The sequence below is a fragment of the Diabrotica virgifera genome, chromosome 3, assembly GCF_917563875.1.
Source record: "Diabrotica virgifera virgifera chromosome 3, PGI_DIABVI_V3a".
In the NCBI taxonomy this organism is placed as follows: Eukaryota; Metazoa; Arthropoda; class Insecta; order Coleoptera; family Chrysomelidae; genus Diabrotica; species Diabrotica virgifera.
The window spans coordinates 195,237,031-195,260,909 of NC_065445.1; the positions used below are offsets into that span (position 1 = coordinate 195,237,031).

Below are 23,879 nucleotides of genomic sequence, written 5' to 3' on the forward strand. Positions count from 1 at the left end.
TTGTATCATTCAAGTGTCAATGAAATTTAAACTGTTAATTTTTTGTTTGTAGTCTGCTACGTGATTAATAAAATGATGAGTTTAAATTTCTTTGTCAAAGATAAGCATACTGAAAACTGAAAAGGTAACATAATCTGTCTCGCGATTAACAACGCGACAAGCGTTGGTGCCATAAACGCCGAAAGAATGGCATATCAAAGAAAGAAACTTATTGTTCATTATGTTCAAATATAATAGAAGTAGACTGTTGTTTGATAGTTTTTAGTCGAAAATAGCTGCGCATTTTCAGCAATTTTCGGGATACCGCACACTCAGCACAAACAATGTTTAGTCTAATAACATAGACCGTTAAAATTTTTATATAATATATTTTTTATCAGCTAAACTAAGATGACATATTTTTAAAATGTGGCGGCTATTATCAAAATCTGGACAATTAATTTCAGAGCAAAGAGGAAAAAATGTTCAAAATGTTTTATTTTTATATTGTACCTACCTACTTATGACCTCTGAGTACGTATCAAATGTGGCAAATGTTATTTTAATAGATATTTTGATTCGCTATGTATGCTTATGATATTGTTCGTAATGCGGATAAGTCCAATTTTACAAATTTTTGTTAGATCTTTTTTGCGTCTCATAAAGTATCTATGCATCTAAACATATACCCGAAATATTATACTACCTAAATGACACTCGGTACTAACTGCAAGACGCAAGAGTCTCGCAGGGTTAGTCTTGTTCTTGCTCAAATCTTGCAGGGCCAGTCTTGGTCTTGGTCTTGCTAAAATTAGGCGGTCTTGGTCTTGCGAAAATGCAAGAACAAGACCAAGACTGCAAGACCATGACCGATTTTGGGCAACACTATTCCCTATGTCCAGCAGAACGATTTACGTACTGTATATTTCGCAATTACACATACTCACTTTATTTCTGCATGAGGTGGTGCCACCCCAAATATACATAGTTTACCACCTCTCCTCAGTAAAGATATCGCATGCTCCACAGCTGGTGCATATCCACTACAATCGATAACCAGATCAAACAAGTAATTGGGATCAGCTTGTTGATTCTTTTTCAGTTGATCGGGGGTAATGAGATTATAGCCAGTATCTACAAATACATTATTCATATTAAATACTATATATTATACTGTCACTTCATAAAGTTGGATAAATGACAACTATATACTGCAACTTATGGAAGAAAGAAGAAAATCAAAGAACAACAAAATAATGTAGGTACAACAATATTCAGAGACAAAAAAGAACCGAAATACGAAGAGCCAAGAAAATTAGTTAAAATCGCAGTGTGAAGAAATAGAGTTGTTAGAACAAAAACATGATGCGTTTATCATGCATAAAATGTTAAACAATCAGCTGGGCTTAGAAGCCCAGCACAACTAGTAGACTGCGAGACCAACAGGGGAACATTATTATCACAGATAAAAATCAAGAAAGTACCCCGCTCAAACCTTATGGAAATTAGGTCCCAGTGGATTTAGTTCATACTTTGGGAAAATACTTTTGAAGCATCCTGAGAAAAAGGTTTTAATGGGCACATCTCGATCGTATGGAGAATTGTCAAGATATAGAGGCACAAACTCGGAAAATTATAAGATTTACCGAGTATTCCAATTCCCTGAGTTACTGGTTATCTGGAAACATGTAGAAGTTTGGATTAAATAAAAGTACTAGTAGTCTAGGATTTTTTCCTGACTATCCAATGGCGACCTTTACTTTGACCTTGACCTTCAACGGACGTCATCTTTTAGAGTTTAGAGGGTTTTCAGCATTAAATTGATATAAACAGATTACTCATGGGTTTTTGGGATCGCTAAATACGAATATACCATCAGAATTGACCTCCGAAGGACGTGGTGGCCAGGGCCACTGCAAGGGACGTCATCTTCTAGAGTTTAGATTGTTTGCGGCATTTAATTGTTGCAAATGAATCACTGGAGGGTTTTTTGAGGTCGCTAAATACGAATATGCCACCAGAACCGACTCCCTGAGCACCTGGTTTCCAAGGTCAATGAAAGGGGCTCCTGGAGTTTCGAGGGACTTCGGTACTACATTGATGCAAACGGATTACTCATAGGTTTTTGGAGTTGCTGAACACGAATACCCCATCAGAACAGACATCGAAGTACCTGGTGCCTAAGACACGTCATGCTTTGGAGATTCGAGAGCTTTCGGTACTAAATTAATGTAAACTGATTACTCACAGGTTTTTGGGGCTGCTGAACGTGAATACGTTATCAGAACAAACACCACGGTACCTGGTGCCTAAGGCAAGTTATCTTCTAGGGTTTCGAGAGTTTTTGGTACTAAATTGATCCAAGCGGATTATTCTCATGTTTTTGGGGTTGCCGAACACGAATATGACTTAGATAAAAGACTCTGGAGTATCTAATGACCACGATGAATAACACTATCAAAATAGAATATAGTAAGTTGATCTTAAAATAAATGAAGGAAAGACATTGTCAGATATAAATTGAGTTTATATTTATAAATAATTAAAACAACTGAATAGCACAACATAGTTATTTTAATAAAAATCTACAAATAGCAAAAAAAACTTTTCACCAATTTGTACGCTCTCTTTGAATAGCAACTCAGAAAACCTTAGAGTACTCGGTGTGTACCAAGCCGTTTGCATCAATTTAGTAGCGAAAACTCTCGAAACTCCAGAAGATGACGTGCCTTAGGCGATAGGTGCTCCGGTGTCTGTTTTGGTGGCGTATTCGTGTTCAGCAATTCCAAAAAGCCATGAGTATTCCATTCATATCAATTTAATGCCGAAAACTCTCGAAACTCGAGAAGATGAATAACCTTAGGGACTAGGTGCTCCGTGGGTCGGATCTTATGGCGTATTAGCGTTCAGCGACCCCAAAAAGCCATGAGCAATCCGTTTGTATCAATTTAATGCCGAAAAAACCCCTCGAAACTCCAGAAGATGACGTGCCGTAGGCACAATGTGATTCGTGGGTCGGATCTGATAGTGTATGCATGTTCAGCAACCCCAAAAACCTAAGAGTAATTCATTTGATTTCTCCATTTGATTCCTGCGAAACTCCAGAAGATAAACTGTCTTAGGCACCAGGTGTTCCTGTGTCGGTGCTGATGATTACGTATTCGTGTTCAGCAACTCCAAAAACCTATGAGTAATCCGTTTGCATTAATATAGTACCGAAGACCCTCGAAACTCCAGGAGCCCCTTTCATTGACCTTAAAAATCAGGTGCTCTGGAGTTGGTCCTGGTGGCATATTCCTGTTTAGCGACCTCAAAAAACCCTCCAGTAATTCATTTGCATCAATTAAATGCCGAAAACCATCGAAACTCTCGAAGATGATGTCCCTTGTAGTGACCCTGGCCACCACTTGCTCCGGAAGTCAATTCTGATGGCATATTCGTGTTTAGCGATCCCAAAAACCCATGAGTAATCTGTTTATATCAATTTAATGCCGAAAACCCTCGAAACTCTAGAATATGACGTCCGTTGAAGGTCAAGGTCAAAGTAAAGGTCGCCATTGGATAGCCAGGAAAAAATTCTAGACTACTAGTACTTTTCTTTGATCCAAACTTCTACATGTTACCAGATAACCAGTAACTTAGGGAATTGGAATACCCAGTAAATCTTATAATTTGCCGAGTTTGTGCCTCTATGTCTTGAAAAACCTCCATACGATCAAGTTGTGCCCATGAGGACTTTTCATCAGAATGCTTCAAAGAGTATTTTTCCAAGGTATAAACTAAATCCACTGGGACCTAATCTCCATAAGGTTTGTGCGGGGTACTTTGCATATGGACCAAATACACACAAGAACACTTTGATGATCCGAGCAAGCTCCATCCTACATATGTAATGACCACATATGAATCACATCAGATGAAGTGAAAAAAGCAATATCACAACTGAAAGATGGCAAAGCCCCTGGGCCTGTACTCAACGCCTAACAAAAATATTTACTGATATATATATATATATATATATATATATATATATATATATATATATATATATATATATATATATATATATATATAACAAGGCTGAAATATTGGGGTAGCAGCAATCTCAAAGAAAACTCTTTATAATAGTTCCAAGCTTTCGAAAATGTTTATTTTCATCATCAGGGAAACTACAATCATAAATAGACAGTATTTAACAAATAGGCTTACTGAAATCAATAATAATTGCTATCTTTGTGTTACCAAAAATCCAGAACACCATAGTTTCCTCTCACTAAACCAGGTGTCGAGGATCCCCAAAAACACAAAAACAACAAAAAATTGTTTTGAGAAATGCAGAGTCAATACTTTCACTAAAAACACTGCACAGTAAAAAAAATAGTGAAAGTATTGACTCTGCATTTCTCAAAACAATTTTTTGTTGTTTTTGTGTTTTTGGGGATCCTCGACACCTGGTTTAGTGAGAGGAAACTATGGTGTTCTGGATTTTTGGTAACACAAAGATAGCAATTATTATTGATTTCAGTAAGCCTATTTGTTAAATACTGTCTATTTATGATTGTAGTTTCCCTGATGATGAAAATAAACATTTTCGAAAGCTTGGAACTATTATAAAGAGTTTTCTTTGAGATTGCTGCTACCCCAATATTTCAGCCTTGTTTCCTAACTGTTCAGCAAATATTATATACCTGTTATATATATATATATATATTGAAACGAACAAATGAATACCACATTCCTCTATATATAGCGTTCATAGATTTCGAAAAGGCTTTTGACAGTGTCGAATATTGGGCAGTGAAAAGTTCTTTAACAGCAGAATTGACCACAGATATATAGATTTAAGAGAAAATATATATAAATAAATCACAACAACAATTAAAGTATACGAGGGAACACAATCAATTCAAATAAGTAGAGGCGTAAGACAGGGTGACACAATATCACAGAAACTGTTCAATCAGGCTCTGGAAGATATTTTTAAAAGATTAGAATGGGAAGAAAAAGGTATAAAAATTTGGGGACAACACTTGAACCACCTAAGGTACGCTGATGACATCGTATTGATAACCGATAAAAAAGAAGAATTGCTTGAAATGATGAAAGAACTGGACATAGAAGCCGGAAAGATAGGCCTTAATAGGAATTACAGCAAGACCAAAATCATAACAAATACAGATGACATCACAATGAGGATCGGACAAGATGAAATAGAACAAGTTCACGATTATATAAATCTGGGTCAAATTATAAAACTTAACAAGGAAAACCAAACAGCAGAGATCAAAAGACGAGTTAGACTGGCATGGGCGGCATTTGGCAAACTAAGCTACATCCTTAAAAATAAAAGATATCCACAACATGTTAAGACCAAGGTATACAATCAATGCGTACTACCTGTTCTCACTTACGGTTCCCAAACGTGGACGTTTACAAAAGCAAACATAGACAAGATCATAAAAACGCAATGAGCAATGGAAAGGCAAATGTTGCACATAAGACTAAAGGATTAAAAGAGAAACGAGTGGATAAGAGAGAAAACCAAAGTTAGGGATGTTAGACAAGAAGTTGCAAAATTGAAATTGAGATTTGCCGGACACACTATTAGACAAAAAGAAGACCGATGGAACAAAATTTTCATAAATTGGAGACCGAGGGAATATTAACGAAGCAGAGGAATGCCACAAATGAGGTGGGCAGATGATGTCAAGAAGCACGTGGGCTCTAGGTGGATAACTGTAGCGACAGACAGAGAAGAATGGAAAGGGATTGGGGAGGCCTATGTCCACAGATGGGCTGAAGAAGGCTAATTAGATAGATAGATATTTAAGCGGAGTAAAACCAAGAACGTGGCTGAAGGAGTTTCGCCGGTCACCGTAGAAGTAAGACGTGCGAGCAGCAAAAGTGTGCAGCAGAAAAACCGCCTGAAGGAAAAGAGGGAGCTTGATTAGCTGGTCTTTTCAGACAACCGTGAATGTAAGACACGGTTGCGAATCAAGCACTCGGCTTCTAAAGGCCAGAATAGAGGCAAAAACTGGTTTTTGTATGCAGTGAACTTAGGAAATTATTATTGATTTTCTGAGACGCTGTAGATAAGAATCAGTTAGCAGAATAAGCAAACGGGCTCTCGGAGAGCCCGTCGGGATACCTACTGTGCTCCGTAAGGGTAGACACTGCAGGGTGTAGCTTTTTTAGAATCTACACGGCTGCAGACACGGCCCCTTGGCGAGTAGGTTAAGAACAGCAAGAGGATCCCCGTACCCAGTTCTGTCTGGGTACGTGAACAACCGCGGATTGTCTAGGGCAGCCTACCCTAAAACCGTGCTGGCAACGGGCCAGACGGCGGCAAAAAAGGCTCTTTTAAGCGACAATTCCCTCCCTGACGACATGTCTGACAGAGCAAAGTCACTGTCTGTCCCCTTCCACCCTTATGCAGATTCACGTAAAGTGAATCTGAACCTTTTCCAGGGGTTGGAATCAGAAAACGAAGCCAAAAGCAAGAAAACAACAGGAGGATTGGTGACTCTGAGTGACGGCGGAGGAAAATTCAGGGAACCGGAGAGACCCAAAAAGAAAAAACTAAAGAAGAAAACAGAAAAACCCGAAAAAGACGACCTCACAACAGACGATGAGGCAATAAACAAACGAGACGAAGGAATGGACCACGAAACGGCCAAAAAACCAGCCTCAAAAAGGCAAAGAACGACACCACTCAACGGGAGTGAAGATGAAAAAAACGAGGAGATAGAAACTCTGAAAAAAGTGATACAACAACAAGCGGAAGACCTAAAAGCAAGAGACGAGGAAATCAAAAGTCTCAAGGCACAAATCGAAGATCTAAAAAACACCATGGTTCAGACCAACAAAACTTTGCTCGAACGCATGGACGCGAGATTCGATCAACTTGCCGAAAACCAAAACAAGAAGGACACGCCTACCACAATGAACAAGGAGGCCACACCCACCAAAAAAGTACAACCCACTAAAGAGACTAAGGGGGCAAAAACAAACGGAGCAATACCGAAAAACAAACCAAAAGAGGACTTTCCTGCCCTAAAGGAGAAGAAAATAGAAGAAAAACCAGAAAACAAAGAAAAATAAAGCTGGGAAACAATAGCAAGAAACGCTATGAGACCCCATACCCCAGAAAATGACGATTATTCCCTACCCAAAGGTCCAATAAAACCGATTCACCCACCAAAAAAGACGACGGCCACAGAAGCCGAAAACAACCAAAATGATGACAGCGACAACGAGAACACGATGGATATAGACGAAGAACAGCAAGTACCCGCCGATAGTACCAAAAAGTACAAAAAACCACCGGTTATAAAGCTACAATCGGTGAGCGAAATCAAGGATATCTTGACACTTGCACAAAAGAAAGGTGTAATAACCAGCAATAAGTTGTCAAGAAGTGGCCGTGAGGTACTAATCCAAACAAAGAACATAGAAGACTATAGGAAAATGACGCACGTCATCGAGGATTACAGCAAAGACATAAAAGCCATACAATGGATAGCCTTTCCATTGGAAGAAGATAAGACGGACCAAAAATTGGTAATAAGAGGCTTACCCACAAACACAAAACCCGAAGACATCATAAAAGACTTAGATGATGAATACGAAATAAAGTGCAAAGAAGTCAAAAACATGAGTTCAAGAAAGAAGGACAAAAGAAGCCTACCAATGTTTATTATAACAATAAACAAAGACGACACAAAAAAAGCGCTGAAAATAAACAGCATAGGATACATGAGGATAACAGTTGAAACACTGAAAAAACCAACAGGACCCACACAGTGTTTCAACTGTCAAGGGTACCACCACGCACAATCGGCATGCCACAAAGAGCCGAAATGCGTGAAATGTGGAGATGACCACATCAGCAAGGAGTGCAAGAGACCGAGAACAGAACAAGCAACCTGTGCAAACTGTCAAGGAAGCCACCCAGCAAGCTTCAGAGGATGTTCAAAATTCCCAACCTGGGGAAGAAATCAAAATCAACCGACACAACAGAGGCAACAACAAACGCCCAGAGAAAGAACAAATGGAAAATCGTATGCACAGGCAACGAAAAACACAGCAGAAGGACTAAAAGAGTCACTTGTGAAACAGAACGACCTAACAGATATGCTAAAAGATGTGGTCACATCTTTAGTATACAAAGCGATAAGTGAGCTCAAGCTGTCACTGAACTAAGAAGAACCAATTTGGGATACTTGAGGATAGGCTCCTGGAATCCTGGAGGAATAAGGACCAACCAAAACACCTTGGACGAACTGGTCAACAGGTACGAAATGGACGTAGTAGCTCTACAAGAAACAAAACTAACGAGCAACATCAGACTGAAGTTTCCAGGCTACGACGTATACAGGAACGATAACACAGGAAGATCGGGTGGCACAGCTATCCTAATAAAAAGAGGCATAAAACATATTAGGATACCAACACCACAACTGGTAAACATGGAAGCCACCACAGTAAGGGTACAAATGGAACAAGGTGAAATCAGAATAACCTCTGCATATGTAAGACCACTAGACCCACTGTCAGACGACGATCTAAATGAGTTCCTAGATACAAACGAACCTGCAATAATTATAGGAGACCTGAACGCAAGATCCCCAAATTGGAATGATAGAGGTACGAACAGAAACGGACGTATACTAAACCACTATATAGAAAACAACGAGGATACAGAGGCAATGGGACCAATAGAACCAACCCACTATCCATCAAATGGACTTCCAACACACATAGACATTGTAGTTGCAAGAGGCATAGAAATACAGACAGAACTGCATACACTAACAGAAGGAGAATCGGACCACAACCCAATTTTACTGGAATTAGGCACATGGACAGAAGAGACCACCACGAAAAGAACCAAAAAGAACACAAAATGGACAAACTTTAAAAGACTGGTGAGTCAAGGAATAAACACCATTCCAACAATAAATAGCCCAGAACAAATAGAAGAAAAAGTGCTAGAACTAGAACGTATAATACAAGAAGCACTAAGAAACAGCACTACAGAGGAAGAAGCACCATCTCGTCTAGGGACCCACCAAGACATTAAATTAATACACAAACTAGACTGGGATATATATATTAAATAAACAAATCTTCAAAACAGTGTTTTTACTTACAGCTCTTACATGAAAAGAGATATTCGGATAATTGAAAAAACAAAACCTTAGTGATACCTCCAGTATAATACAAAAGGGGTATGAAACAAAATCAACCCTCCAATTTTTCCACAAAATTTTTTAGTTAGCACAAAAAACAACGCTTCCATTCACCCCCGTTTAATGCCACCTAAGCAAAAAAAATTTGTTACCGGAATAATAACGAATGATATCAATATAGACCAGGGCATTTAGCACAAAATAAATAAATTTTTAAATACAGCACCTGGAGACTTGCAGTTTTTTGCATTATGTTCAAGATGACGTCAGGAAAAAAGTCTACTATTCAAAAATGGGTGGAAATGCATAATTGCACTGTAAAGTGCATAAAATGCATCCAAAATTGCATAAATATAAAAATAAACTCAAAATCAGTATACTAAGGAACAAAGTTTATTATTTGGGGGGTCTTTGGGGTCACTGAATACGATTACGCCATCAGAGCTGATCCCCGGATCACATGGTGTCCAAGGTCACGGCAAGAGACGTCATCTTCTGGAGTTTCGATGGTTTTCGGCATTAAATCGATGCAAACGGATTACTTACGGGTTTTAGGGGCCACTAAGTACTAATATGCCATCAAAATTGACCTACGGAGTACCTGGTGACCAGGGTCGCTACTGAGGCACGTCATCTTCTGGAGTTTCGAGTGATTTCGGCACTAAATTGATGCAACTGGACTATTCGGGGGTTTTTAAGGTGGTTAAACACGAATATGCCATCAGAACAGACCTCTGGATCACCTGGTGCCCAAGGTCACTGCAAGGGGCTTCATCTTCTAGACTTTCGAGTGCTTTCGGTATTAAATTGGTGCAAACGGTTTACTCGGGGTGTTTTGAGGTCGCCAAACACGAATATGCCATCAGAATAGACCACCGGATTACCTGGTGCCCAAGGTCACAGCAAGGGACGTCATCTTCTGGAGTTTCGAGTGCTTTCGGCATTAAATTGATGCAAACGGATTACTTACGGGTTTCTGGGGTCGCTAAACACGAATATGCCATCAGAATTGAATTCCGGAGTACATGGTGCCCAGGATCGCTGCTAAGGCACGTAATCTTCTTGAGTTTCGAGTGTTTTCGGCATTAAATTGATGTAGACGGATTACTCACGGGTTTTTTGGGGTCGGTAATCACGAATATGATATCAGAACTGAACTCCGGAGTACCTGGTGCCCAGTGTCGCTACTAGGGCACGTTATCTTCTGGGGTTTCGAGGGTTATCGGCATTTAATTGATGCAAATGGATTACTGGAGGGTTTTTGGGGTCGCTAAACACGAATATGCCATCAAAACTTACCTCTTGTGCACCTGGAGCCCAAGGTCACTGCAAGGGACGTCCTCTTCTGGAGCTTTGAGGGATTTTGGCATTAAATTGATAAAAATGGATTACTCGGGGTTTTTGTGGTGTTAGATACGAATATGCCATCAGAACAGACCACCGGATCACCTGGTACCCAAGGTCACTGCAAGGGACGTCATCTTCTGGAGTTTCGAGTAATTTCGGTATTAAATTAATGCAAACGGATTACTTACAGATTTTTGGGGTCGCTAAAGACGAATATGCCATCATAATTAAACTTCGGAATACCTGGTGCCCAGGTTCGCTACTAGAGCACGTCATCTTCTGGAGTTTCGAGGAATTTCGTCATTTAATTGATGCAAATGGATTACTGGAGGGCTTTTGAGGTCGCTAAACACTATTATGCCATCACAAACAACCCCTGTGCACCTGGTGCCCAAGGTGACTAGAAGAGACGTCATCTTCTGAAGTTTCTTCTGAAAGCAATTTCGGCATTAAATTGATGAAAATAAATTACTCGGGGGTTTTTGAGGTCGGTAAACACTAACATGCCATCAAAACAGACCATCGTAGAACCTGGTGCCCAGGGTCACTGCAAGGGGCGTCATCCGCTAGGCGAGGTTTTTGGTACTATATTGATGCAAACAGATTACTTACAGGTTTTTGGGAATGCTGAACACGAATACCATATCAGAACAAACACCGGAGGACTTGGTGCCTAAGGCACGTCATCATCTGGAGTTTCGAAAGTTTTAGGTACTCAATTGATGCAAACAGATTACTCACGAGTTTTTGGGGTTGCTAAACACAAATACGCCATCAGAAGAGACACCGGAATATCTGGGCCTAAGGCACGTTATCCTCTGGAGTTTCGAGGGTTTTCGGCATTAAATAGATTCAAACGGATTACTCATGGTTTTTTGGGGTTGCTGAAGACAAATACGCCGTCAGAACAAACACCTGATCACCTGGTGCCTAAGGTATATCATCTTATGGAGTTTAGAAAAATTTTGGTACTAAATTGATGTAAACGAATTGCTCATGGGTTTTTGGGTTTACGGAATACGAACTCTACTATGTTGATCTATTTAATTTTTTTACATGAGCTTTATTATGCGTTGACATTATTAGTGATTACCGTAATCACTAGATACTCCAGAATTCCTCATGTAAGCTATATTCATATTCATCAACCCCAAAGTCAAAAAGTAATCCATTTTTCATCAATTTTGTACCGAATACTCTCGAAACTCCAAAAGATAACGTGCATTAGGCACCAGGTGCTTCGGTGTCTGTTCTGATGGCGTTTTCGTGTTCAGGTACCTGAGAAACCCATTAGTAATCCGTTTTCATCAATTTAGTACCGAAAACACTCAAAACTCCAGAAGATGACCTGCCTTAAGCACCAGATGCTGCGTGGGTTAGGTATGTCTGATGGCATATTCATATTCAGCAACCCCAAAAACTCAAGAGTAATCCGTTTGCATTAATTTGGTACCGAAAACTATCGAAACTACAGAAGATAACCTGCCTTAGGCACCAGGTGCTCCGGTATCTGTTCTGATGGCGTATTTATGTTCAGAAACCCCAAAAACCCATGAGTAATCCATTTGCATCAATTAAGTACCGAAAATCCTCGAAACTCCAGAAGATGACATGCCCTATGTCCCAGGTGCTCTGGTGTCCGTTCTGATGACGCAATCGTGTTCAACAACGCCAAAATCCGATTAGTAAGTAATCCGTTTGCATCAATTGAATGCCGAAAACCCTCGGAACTACAAAAGGTGACCTGCATTAGGCACCAGGTGCTCCGAGGGTGAGATCTGATGGCGTATTCGCGTTCAGCAACCCCAAAAACCTATGAGTAATCCGTTTGCATCAATTTAGTACAGAAGACTCTCGAAGCTCCAGAAGATGACGCCCCTAGCAATAACCATGGGCACCAAGTTCTCCGGGATTCGGTTCTGATGGCATATTCGTATTTAGCGACCTCAATAACCCGTCAGTAATCCATTTGCATCAATATAATGCCGAAATTTCTCGACACTCCATAAGCTGACGTCCCTTGCAGTGACACTGGGCACCAGGTGCTCCGTGGGTCTGTTCTAATGGCATATTCGTGTTTAGCGACATCAGAAACTCCCCGAGTAATCCATTTGCATCCATTTTATGCCGAAAACCATCGAAACTCCAGAAGATGACATGCCCTAGTAGCGATCCTCGTCACCAGGAGTTCAATTCTGATATCATATTCGTGTTTAGCAACACCAAAAATACGTAAGTAATCCGTTTGCATCAATTTAATACCGAAAGCCCTCGAAACTCCAGAAGATGACGTCCCTTGCAGTGACCTTAGGCACCAGGTTATCGAGAGGTCTTTTCTGATGGCATATTCGTGTTTAACAACTCAAAATTATTCCATTTTTAATCCATTTTTAGCAATTTAATGCCGAAATCTCTCAAACTCCAGAAGAGGACGCCCCTTGCAGTGAGCTTGAGCTCCAGGTGCACAAGGAGTCGGTGTTGATGGCATATTCGTGTTTAGCGACCTCAAAAACCCGTAAGTAATCCGTTTGCATCAATTTGATACCGAAAGCCCTCGAAACTCCAGAAGATGACGTCCCTTACAGTGGCCTTGTGCACCAGGTGATCCTAAGGTCTATCCTGATGGCATCTTCGTGTTTAACCACCTCAAAACCCCCCCAAGTAGTCCAGTTTCATCAATTTAGTGCCGAAATCCCTCGAAACTCCAGAAGATGACGTGCCTTAGTAGCGAGCCTGGGCACCAGGTACTCCGGAGGTCAATTCTGATATCATATTCGTATTTAGCGACCCCTAAAACGCGTGAGTAATCCGTTTGCATCGATTTAATGCCGAAAACCGTCGAAACTCCAGAAGTTGACGTCTCTTGCCGTGACCTTGGGCACCAGGTGATCCGGGGATCAGTTCTGATGGCGTAATAGTATTCAGTGACCCCAAAACCCCCCAAATAATAAATTTTGTTCCTTAGTATACTGATTTTGATTTTATATTTATATTTATGCAATTTTGGATGGAGTTTATGCACTTTACAGTGCAATTATGCATTTCCACCCATTTTTGAATAGTAGACTTTTTTTCTGACGTCATCCTGAACATAATGCAAAAAACTGCAAGTCTCTATAGTCTAAGAGCTAGTGAACCCTCCGACTAACGGTCGTCCTGTAAGGGTAGAAATTTTTCTAGTGATAATTCATAGCACATAAAAGCTAAAAACCATGACCTGGCAGGCCTCAGCGGTGCACGTGTATCTACCAGGTGAATCGAAAAGTGCAAATTTAGGGGGTAAAATAAACTTTCTCCTGTAAGGTTTAAATTTAAGTATGTGTTTGAGTAAGTCATTTAGAAGAAATGTGTACAATGACAGGCGATTCTGAAGAGCATAAGACCTTGCCAGGCGAGGGTAAAGATTAGGGGTTTTTCCTAAAATGATTCTTTTTGCATCGAACAAATTTTTTTTAGTTTTTTGAATAATTCCAAACAGAAAAGGTCTTTAGTGATTTTTCTCTTAAGTTAATAGTTTTTGTTATATAAGCGATTGAAAATTTTGAAAATTGCGAAATCGGCCATTTTTAACCCTAAATCGGACATTTATCTAAATATTTCAAAGTTGCCAAGGTAGGTAGATATTTTTTAAACATTGATTGATGAAATCCCAAAGAGTTTTTTTTTAATACAATATCGGAAACGCCTTTGTTTTTTAATTGCTAATCAAGCAGGCGCGACACTGGTATAAGTGAGGACGTTTGAGTTGGCATAAATTCATTATCTCGAGAATGGGCAAATTTCAAGAGAAATCCTTAGACAGGTCGATTTTTATTTTTAAATTAGGACTTTTTGGCATATATCTAATACTAGTGACGTCATCCATCTGAGCGTGATGACGTAATCGATGATTTTTTTAAATGAGAGTAGGGGTTGTGTGATAGCTCATTTCAAAGGTTATTTAATTCTCTATTCACTAATATAAACATTACCATAATTATTTGTACAGGGTGTACAAAAAAAATTATTTTATTAAATTAACTTTGATTAAATTTGACAAATAGAAGAAAAATTTTTTTACATTACTGAATAGAGAATTAAATAACCTTTCAAATGAGCTATCACACAACCCCTACTCTCATTTAAAAAAATCATCGATTACGTCATCACGCTCAGATGGATGACGTCACTAGTATTACATATATGCCAAAAAGTCCTAATTTAAAAATAAAAATCGACATGTCTAAGGATTTCTCTTGAAATTTGCCCATTCTCGAGATAATGAATTTATGCAAACTCAAACTTCCTCACTTATACTACAGTGACGCGCCCGCTTGATTAGCAATTAAAAAAACAAAGGGGTTTTCGATATTTTATTGCAAATAACTCTTCGGGATTTCATCAATCAATGTTTAAAGAATATCTACGTACCTTGGCAACATTGAAATTTTTAGATAAATATCCGATTTAGGGTTAATAATGGCCGATTTCTCAATTTTCAAAATTTTCAATCGCTTATATAACAAAAACTATTAACTTGAGAGAAAAATCACTAAAGACGTTTTCTGTTTGGAATATATCAAAAAACCTAAAAAAAAATTGTTCGATGCAAAAAGAATAATTTTAGGAAACACCCCTAATCTTTCCCCTCGCCTGGCAAGGTCTTATGCTCTTCAGAATCGCCTGTCATTGTACACATTTCTTCTAAATGACTTACTCAAACACATACTTAAATTTAAATCTTACAGGAGAAAGTTTATTTTACCCCCTAAATTTGCACTTTTCGATTCACCTGGTAGATACACGTGCACCGCTGCGCTGAGGCCTGCCAGGTCATGGTTTGTAGCCTTGGTGTGCTATGAATTATCACTAGAAAAATTTCTAGCCTTACAGGACGACCGTTAGTCGGAGGGTTCACTAGCTCTTAGACTACTAGGTGCTGTATTTAAAAATTTATTTATTCGGGTGTTTTTAGTGCTAAATGCCCTGGTCTAATACATGTACCTACAAACTGATGCAAGAATCTTGAAAATCGTACTAAAAATAATAAAGTTATATATTGTCAAACTTGTTCAAAAATTTTGGGTGGCGGAATTTTGTGCCGGTGAGTGACGGTACATACACTGTTTGATTTTCGGAATGCAGTGGGTACAATAGAGTGGCTCTCTTTAGTATACAACAGAAACTCTCTTCATTGATTACCATTAAGCGTTGGATACAAAGCACGACAAGCTGATGCAGATATTAACCAATATTGGAATAAACACCTTTGATCTAAGAATTATTAGCAATTTTTACGATGATATCCGATGATATCAAAATCACACGTGAGGTCTGTCAGGGATGTATAATATCACCACTGCTATTCAACATAATATACTCTGAGAAAATCATTCAAGAAGCAGTGGATGGTGCTGAAGCCGAAATTGGAATTAACGGAGAATGTATCAATAATATAACGCAGAGGACACGGTTGTATTCGCTGGGAGTTGTGAAGCCCTCCAGGAGTTAATGCATAGACTCAGAAGTAAGTCAGAGATATGGACTTTTACTAAACATTAAGAAAACAAAATCTATGATGATCTCTAAAAAGGAACAGCCATTTGGACGAATCAGTGTGAACGATCAACAAATAGAAAGAGAAAAACCATACACCTACGTTGGTACGAAAGTCAATAAAAATTGGGACCATTCCCTAGAAATAAAATGTAGGATAGAGAAAGCAAGGTCAGTATTTCAATAAAAAAGGCTAAGCTATTCAAATGTCACGATTTATCAATACTTATAAAAATCAGGCCACAGCAACGAAACTTAGAGTGGCCCAAAGAAGAATGGAACGGTCACTACTTGGACTGACTCTCAGAGACAGGGTCAGAAACGAAGAAATCAGAAGAAGGACAGGCGTCACAGATGTCATAGAGCGAGTAGAATGGTTGAAGTGGAATTGGGTGGGTCATGTAGCCAGAATGAAGGACGGGAGGTGGACCCAAAAAAATTACAGTGTGGAGACCAAGAGAAGACAAAGGAAGTAGAGGTAGACCACCTACACGATGGACAGACGACGTCAAAAGGATTGCTGGTAATTGGTTGCAGAAAGCCCAAGATCGACAAAACTGAAATAAATTAGGGGAGGCCTATGTTCAACTTCGGATGCAGAAGGCTGGATGATGATGATGATGATGATGATGATGATGATGATGATGATGATGATGATGATGATAAAAATCAGGTTACTACGACGTTATATCTTTCCTATACTGTTATATGGAATTGAGTCATGGACTCTCACAGACGCCACCTGCAAGAAAGTTGAGGCTTTCGAAATGTGGCTTTATCGGCGAATCCTGACGATATCTAGTACCGATCGCGTTACTAATTAGGGTGTTCTATTAAGGACACAAAAAGAAAAAGAGCTGTTAACTACAATAAAAACAGCCAAAATCGAATAACAATAAAGGTGGTATATATGTATATATACTGGGACGTGGTATATAATGGGACGTGGTACATATCTCGCCATCTATGATAAAGTAGGTGCAGTTGAATTAAAGGTTAAAAGCCAACACTAGAAGAGTTCTTTTGAGTTGAAGTTTGCTATTTACCGACTTAGTATAAGCGTTGATTGATAAATACCGGAATCACGACGGTGCACAGACCACCAAAAATTATAGCACCCAAAGGACTGAAACAAGTGGGAAAAGTAACAAGTGCAGAACGAGGCACATTAGTAACGATGTGTATAGCGATTTGTGCCAATGGAAATTACTGTCCTCCTTATTTTATATTTCCTCGTCAAAATTTTAAATCCCACATGTTAAATGGAGCACGTGTTGGATCTCAAGGGGCTGCATTCAAAACTGGTTGGATGACGACCGATAATTTTCTTAATTTTCTTAAACATTTAGTGGACGTTACGCGATGTAGTAAAGAAAAAAAATATTATTAATCATGGACAATCATGAAAGCCACTGTGATTGTAAAATTATAAAATACTCCAAAGACAATGGTATAGTATTACTAACAATACCACCTCACTGCAGCCAGAAACTGCAGCCCCTTGACGTGGGATGTCATGGTCCATTCAAGACTTTTTATAATAAAGAGACTGATAATTGGATGATCAATCATCCAGGTGTTCCTGTCACTATTTATGATGTTGCCGGTATTGTGGGTAAAATACTACCAAAAGCTTTTACCCCTACTAATATTTTGTCGTCATTTAGAAAAACTGGAATATCACCTGTAGATTCTGAAGTTTTCAAAGAGGAGGACTTTCTAAGCTCCTATGTTACAGATAGACCATTTGAAGCTAATATACAGACCGATGACAATAATGAAAAGCCACACAATTATTCAGAGCCAGAACCGTCCACTAGTAATCAAGGTGTAAATCAAACAGATTAATTTCTTTCGCCAGAGCAGGTTAAGCCTTTTCCAAAGGCAGAGCAGAGAAAAAATATCAGGAAGGGCCGGCCTAAACTGAAATCTACAATTCTTACTAGTTCGCCTTTTATGGATGAGAAAAAGAGAAGTGAGGAGGAGAGAATTCAGAAAGAAAAAGAAAAACAAGCACGGAAGAAAGTTGCTCGCAGTGCAAAAAGGAAGGTTTTTGATGAAACATCTTCCGAGAGTGATATTGAAGAAGAGGCAGTAGTTAATGATTCTGACAATGATCTGGATGATTTCGAAGATTTGCAAAATATTCCTCCGGATGAAACGTTACGGATCAAAGATTTTGTGATAGTTGAATATGCCACCAAGAAATCATACAAGCATTTTATAGGACAAATAGACAAAATAGAGGCAGATGAATATTCCATAAACTTTTTGAAAAAATGCAAGACTACTTTAACTAACTTCATTTTCCCTAATGAAAGAGACGAAGACATTGTTACAATAGAACAAATTATTCAAAAGTTACCCAAACCCGCAATTTTTGGAGGAACGCAGAGATCTATGAAAAACCTTAGTTTTGATTATGATCTATCTTCTTTCAACATGAACTATTAGTTAGTTTAGTGTAGGTACTTCATTATTGAGTTTTTTTTTTATTTCTTTTTTACCAAATATGTTTTTATTTCCAATTTTAAATTTTTGCTCTTTGCTTGTCTTTTTTATCGAAGATGTTGTTTTTGTTCTTGTTTTGATTATTTTGGAATATAATAAACCATTTAAAATACATCATTTCCTTATGTCCCAATATGAACCATAGGGCGTCCCAATATATACCAGATGATGGTATACAGTGGGACATGGGTACATTATGGGTCAGCCAGTTTTTTGTGTAAAATATCAAAGTAAAAATGTTTTAAAAAATATGTTTTAAACGAATATTTACCCCCTACCTCTGTATCTAATTTAAATAAAATATCTCCAGAATTTAAATTGTTATTACAAATTATAAAAAATTGTCCCGGTATATACCACCCTCCCCTACACTTCCCGTCATAAAAAACTGGTACACTTTTTTTCTCAATGTAAACCTGTCTTCAGACTTGACACAATGGCTCGTGAATCACTTCGTTGTTGCCATTACAAATAACGGAATTTCACTAGATTTTAATAAAAACATAACGTTCAAAAATGAATAAAGTTAGGTAGGTATTATTTTTATTATCAAAAACCATATCTAATAAATTTAATAACTAGAGAGAGCGTTGATAATCTTAAAAAATCCACTTATATCTGAAAAATTAATCGATTAAACATAATAAAAAGCAATAGGTCCAGTCATCGATGACTTATTTAATTACATAACATCACTCAGATTTGACAAGTTGGTCAAAGTAAATTTTTAACGACGCCACGTCAATTAAGTAAGTGTGATAAAACGAGAATAATTTCTAAAATAGAAGATGGTTGGTCTGTCTGACAACTGGCTCAAGAGTTCAATAATATTTTCGTTAAACTGGCAACGATGCCCTAGAAATTAGAATGACACATTTGACAGGACCAATTTACACAACTTGAAAAACACGATTTTCGCTTATAAGAGTTGTACCAGTTTTTTATGGCGCGAAGTGTACGTGGTTCAACACAATAAATACAAATCTTTTCAGAGCAGCAGTGGGCAAAGTACAGATTGCCATGATGATCTATTACATCCGGATATCAAGTGGATATAACATCCGCATAACAAGTGGATATAACATCCGGATAACAAGTGAATAGACACTACATGAAGAATATTAAATACTGCTTCAATTATTTCATTGAAATACTTACTAAGTTTCTTAATCATGTCTAATCGAGCTAAATTTGGCTCAGAAACGGTAACGTTTTTATGTCCCTGCAAGTGTAGGTTACAGACCCATAGGTTTCCAATGATTCCAGCACCGGTGATTAAAATTTTTTGTCCCACTGTAACTGGACTTATGATGTCCCATCCGTGGGCTAAGCACGATAGTGGCTCAGCTAAAGCAGCTGTAAGAAAAATAATAATAATTAAGTGTGCTACTAAACTATTTGGTCTTAAGCTCTTTCTTGGTAGCATTTATGTAATTTACTATCCTAATTCGGGAATAAGCCACACTTTAAGTTGAAAAATAGAAAGGTCAATGCTGAGTATATCACTTCGTGACCGAGTTAGAAATGAAGACTTAAGACGAAGAACAGGAGTTACCGATGTAATTTCTCGAATTGCCACCCTGAAATGGAACTGGGCCAGACAAGTCGCCCGAATCAGTGATGGGAGGTTGACGAAGAGATTACTTGAGTGGAGGCCGAGATAAGACAAAAGAACTAGAGAAAGACCACCTACTCGTTGGACTGACGATCTCAAGAAAATGTCAAGAACTTGGATGCAAAGTGCTCAAAATAGAACACAATGGACAAAAATGAGGGAGGCCTGTGTCCAGCAGTGGACGCAAAGAGCTGGATGATTGAGATTGATTAATTGAAGTTGAAAAATAATTTTATTGACGTTTCGACTTCCACTTCGGATGTCGTTATCGAAATACAAAATATAAATAAATTAAACAAATTTTGTTTACGTTGCTTAGGAAAAAAATTATTCTAATAATATTCTGTAATCTGACTCATAGGCGTAACCAGGGGGGGTTGGGGGTTATAACCCCCCATTGGAATTGACTTTGAGCTCTATACGCTTAACACCATACCCCTCAGAGACCTTCCAGTAGTTGTAACCCCCCCTTAGGATCGTCCTGGTTACGCCTATGATCTGACTCATTCATATTGACAATTCAGACATATGTTATACATTTTAAAGTAAATAAAGAAAATAAAATAAATAAAAATTAAATAAATAAAATCATTTTCATCTTAAATTGTGGCTTATTTCCCAATTAGAATAGTAAATAACTATTTGAAATTATGTGACTACCAAGAGTAGTTTCTGTAAACAATAGATATACGTGGCGATTAATAATTTTCTCATATTAAGGTACTCGTTTTAAAGTAATATCTTACTTTAAGATGAAATAGCTCCGTTCATTTCCTCTTAAAGTTCATTAATAAGTTAGGTTTGTCACATATTTTCAAATAATACGTTAGTTCTCTTTTTCCACTTCAACTTATTATTTTTCGTTTTGTTTTTGTACATAACTAATTGTTAAATATGTCACTTACCTTGTTCCAGAGTAATGGAATCACTTAGTTTATGGACTTGGTCCACAGGAGCGACACAATAATTGGCCCATCCTCCGTTTCTAAAGATTCCAATGGTATTACTGATTCCACCTATTGAACAATAATGAGGGTTTCCTGAATGGCAGTGATCGCAGCATAGACATCCACTAAAATGATTAATCAATTTCAGTATTAGAATTATTGTTACTAATTAAATCATAGATTCACATAATTGACACTATTCAACAGACTCCAGCACTAAACATTATGAACGCAACGGTAATTCAAGTCCAGATAAGACAAGGAGAAATAATGATCACTTCAGCCTATGTAAGGTCCAGAGATTCTCTAAACGACGACCACCTGGATGCGTTCTTGAACATATTATATAATAGAAGAACCATCCATAATAGACCTAAACGCCAGATCCCTGGATTAGATGCCAGAACTGGAACGATATGGTTACAAACAGAAGCGGAAGAATATTAAATGACTATCTAGTTAACTGAGAAGACGCCATGGTATTTGGGCCCATCATACGAAGTTATTTTCCAGGAGAAGGTGCTCTACCAACCCATCTGGATATAGTAGTAGCTAATAGCTAATAACATAGGACAACAGAGAATTCCAAACGTTAAACAAAGTATCGGGAGATCACAATCCTTTTACTCTAGACATAGGCCCGTGGGAAGAAGACCGTCTAACAACAAAGAAAAGACAGAAAACAAACTGAAAAAATTTCAAAAGATACATTTAAAAAGTAAGCACTGGAATTGAAAATATCACAAGCACAGACAAGCCACAACAACTAGAAGAAAAAGAAAAAGTCCTATAGTTAGAAAACATAATTAAAGTGGCTCTAAGAAATACCACTATAAAGAAGAGTATAAAATACACATGGAAAAATTTAGAAATATCAAATAGAAAATAAGAGAAATGATAAGAAAGAAAACTTAGCCAAAAAGAGAGAAACAAGAACAAGAAACCAGGAAAACAAAAATAGGACAAACCGATCAAATTGACAAGTCAGTCAGGCACTACCAGAATATATGAGCCAAAAATGGGACAATCATGTAAAAGGAAGTGAAGAACGGTGACAAAATGTTCAAAAAAAGCTCCATAAAGTAATAAGAAGTGACAGTGAACATTCCCCCACTACACGAAGAAAATGGCAGCGTTTACTCTGTAGACTAAAAAGTTTAGGTGATGAGGAGGACTCTGAGTTAAGAGAGAGAGAACGCGTGATAGAGAAAGAGATAGGAGCAACTAGAATGACTTACCCTAAGATTAATAAGAAATAGTCACTCCCACATCGCATAGAAAAATAAGTGACCTGATCAGGAAAACCTCACTAAAGCAAGTCATATTTATCTTTCAAATCAATTTCCCCGACGTTCACATCTGAAAAACAATGGATATACGGATGGGGTGCAAATGCACCCCGCACCGTCGTTTACTTAAGAATCTAAGCACCGCCTTAGGAGGGTTAAGACCGTATACGCAAAATTTCGGGCTAATGCTTTTGAGATTTTTTCGAATCCTGAGAAAACTAATCAGTATTTTTGAAAAATTTAAACGCAGAATTAAAGATTACATTATTACCGAGGACCGAAAACTTCTATAATGTTTATATTCATTAGTTACAGGTGTGAAAAAGAAGAGAAAATTTAGTGCGATTTTTAATTACAAATATCACATTCAAAAGAATTTTTTTGTTTATTCTAAGGGACTTTCGGCCCTCGGTAATAAGAAAAGCACATGGCCCAGATCAGATGAAATAACAAATAGTGCTTTTGAGTTTATTATTATATTCTTATTTTTAAGACAGATTTATTTAAGATGATTTATTGTTACAAAGTTGTGTTATTTTTATGACAATGTTAGATATTACTTCTCATACCTATTAGGGTCTACAGAAACCTTGTCCCCCTTTTTGAAGGTATTGACACTAGCTCCTGTTTCTACAACGGTTCCTGAAAATTCATGCCCCAGGGTGAAAGTTTCTGCATCATTACACGGAAATTCGCCCTGAAAAATAATAAATCACTTAAACATTTCAGAGACTAAAGTAGGGCCAATTTCTCATATCGAGTTCAACTCCAGTTTAACCTGAACTTCTAGTAAACGTCAGTTTAAAGACAAAATCGTCTTTCTCAATTCGCACGTTCAACCGACGGCAGTTTAAACTTGAACGATGCTTGAACTGTGGAATTCGGCCGTTCAAAGATTTCAGAACTCGGTCACAGCATAGAAAACGCAACAGCAGTGACACACTAGTAGGCGGGAAAAGTTCGCGCACTATTACTGCGCAGATCGTCGGCCATTTTGTGCGTAGTACCAGACAATGTAGAAAATCGACAGTGTTGCCGATTTGTACATAATTATCAGATTTACTCAACTTTTATGACATTCATATTTTTTAACATAATTTTATACGTATGCCTGTGGGAATTATGTCAATAATTGGGACATAACACAAAATATTGACGATGAATGGCGATTGTATTGTTAATCTTTTGCATAAATTCCAGAAATTATTCAAAAAGAATCTCTTACGGGTAATAAAGTTGGTGACATCGGCAACACTGATGAACCAACACATCACATCACCACTGAGATGTACTACGCGAAAAATGGCGACCCCGTACTTTTCAACTTCAAAGGCTGCATCAGGGAGTGTCCTTGCTGGTTTCGTTTATTATGCTGTGACTCGGTTCAGATGATTTCATGGACTACTCATGCGTTGTATTAACACGAAACGCTGTCATAATATAAATATATCCTATTTTATTATAT

General features: G+C 38.1%; 1 protein-coding gene across 1 annotated transcript in view; it reads right to left on the minus strand.

The window, feature by feature from the left end:
* The window catches only part of LOC114324349 (D-altritol 5-dehydrogenase), a 59,088-nt gene that overhangs the window by 12,375 nt on the left and 22,834 nt on the right, over window positions 1-23,879 (minus strand). The window contains exons 2-5 of the mRNA XM_028272152.2: window positions 22,984-23,111; window positions 21,084-21,250; window positions 19,722-19,919; window positions 927-1,113 (exon numbers count right to left, since the gene is read on the minus strand). Coding sequence (XP_028127953.1) covers window positions 927-1,113; window positions 19,722-19,919; window positions 21,084-21,250; window positions 22,984-23,111 — 680 coding nt within the window. The remainder of the gene's footprint in view (window positions 1-926; window positions 1,114-19,721; window positions 19,920-21,083; window positions 21,251-22,983; window positions 23,112-23,879) is intronic.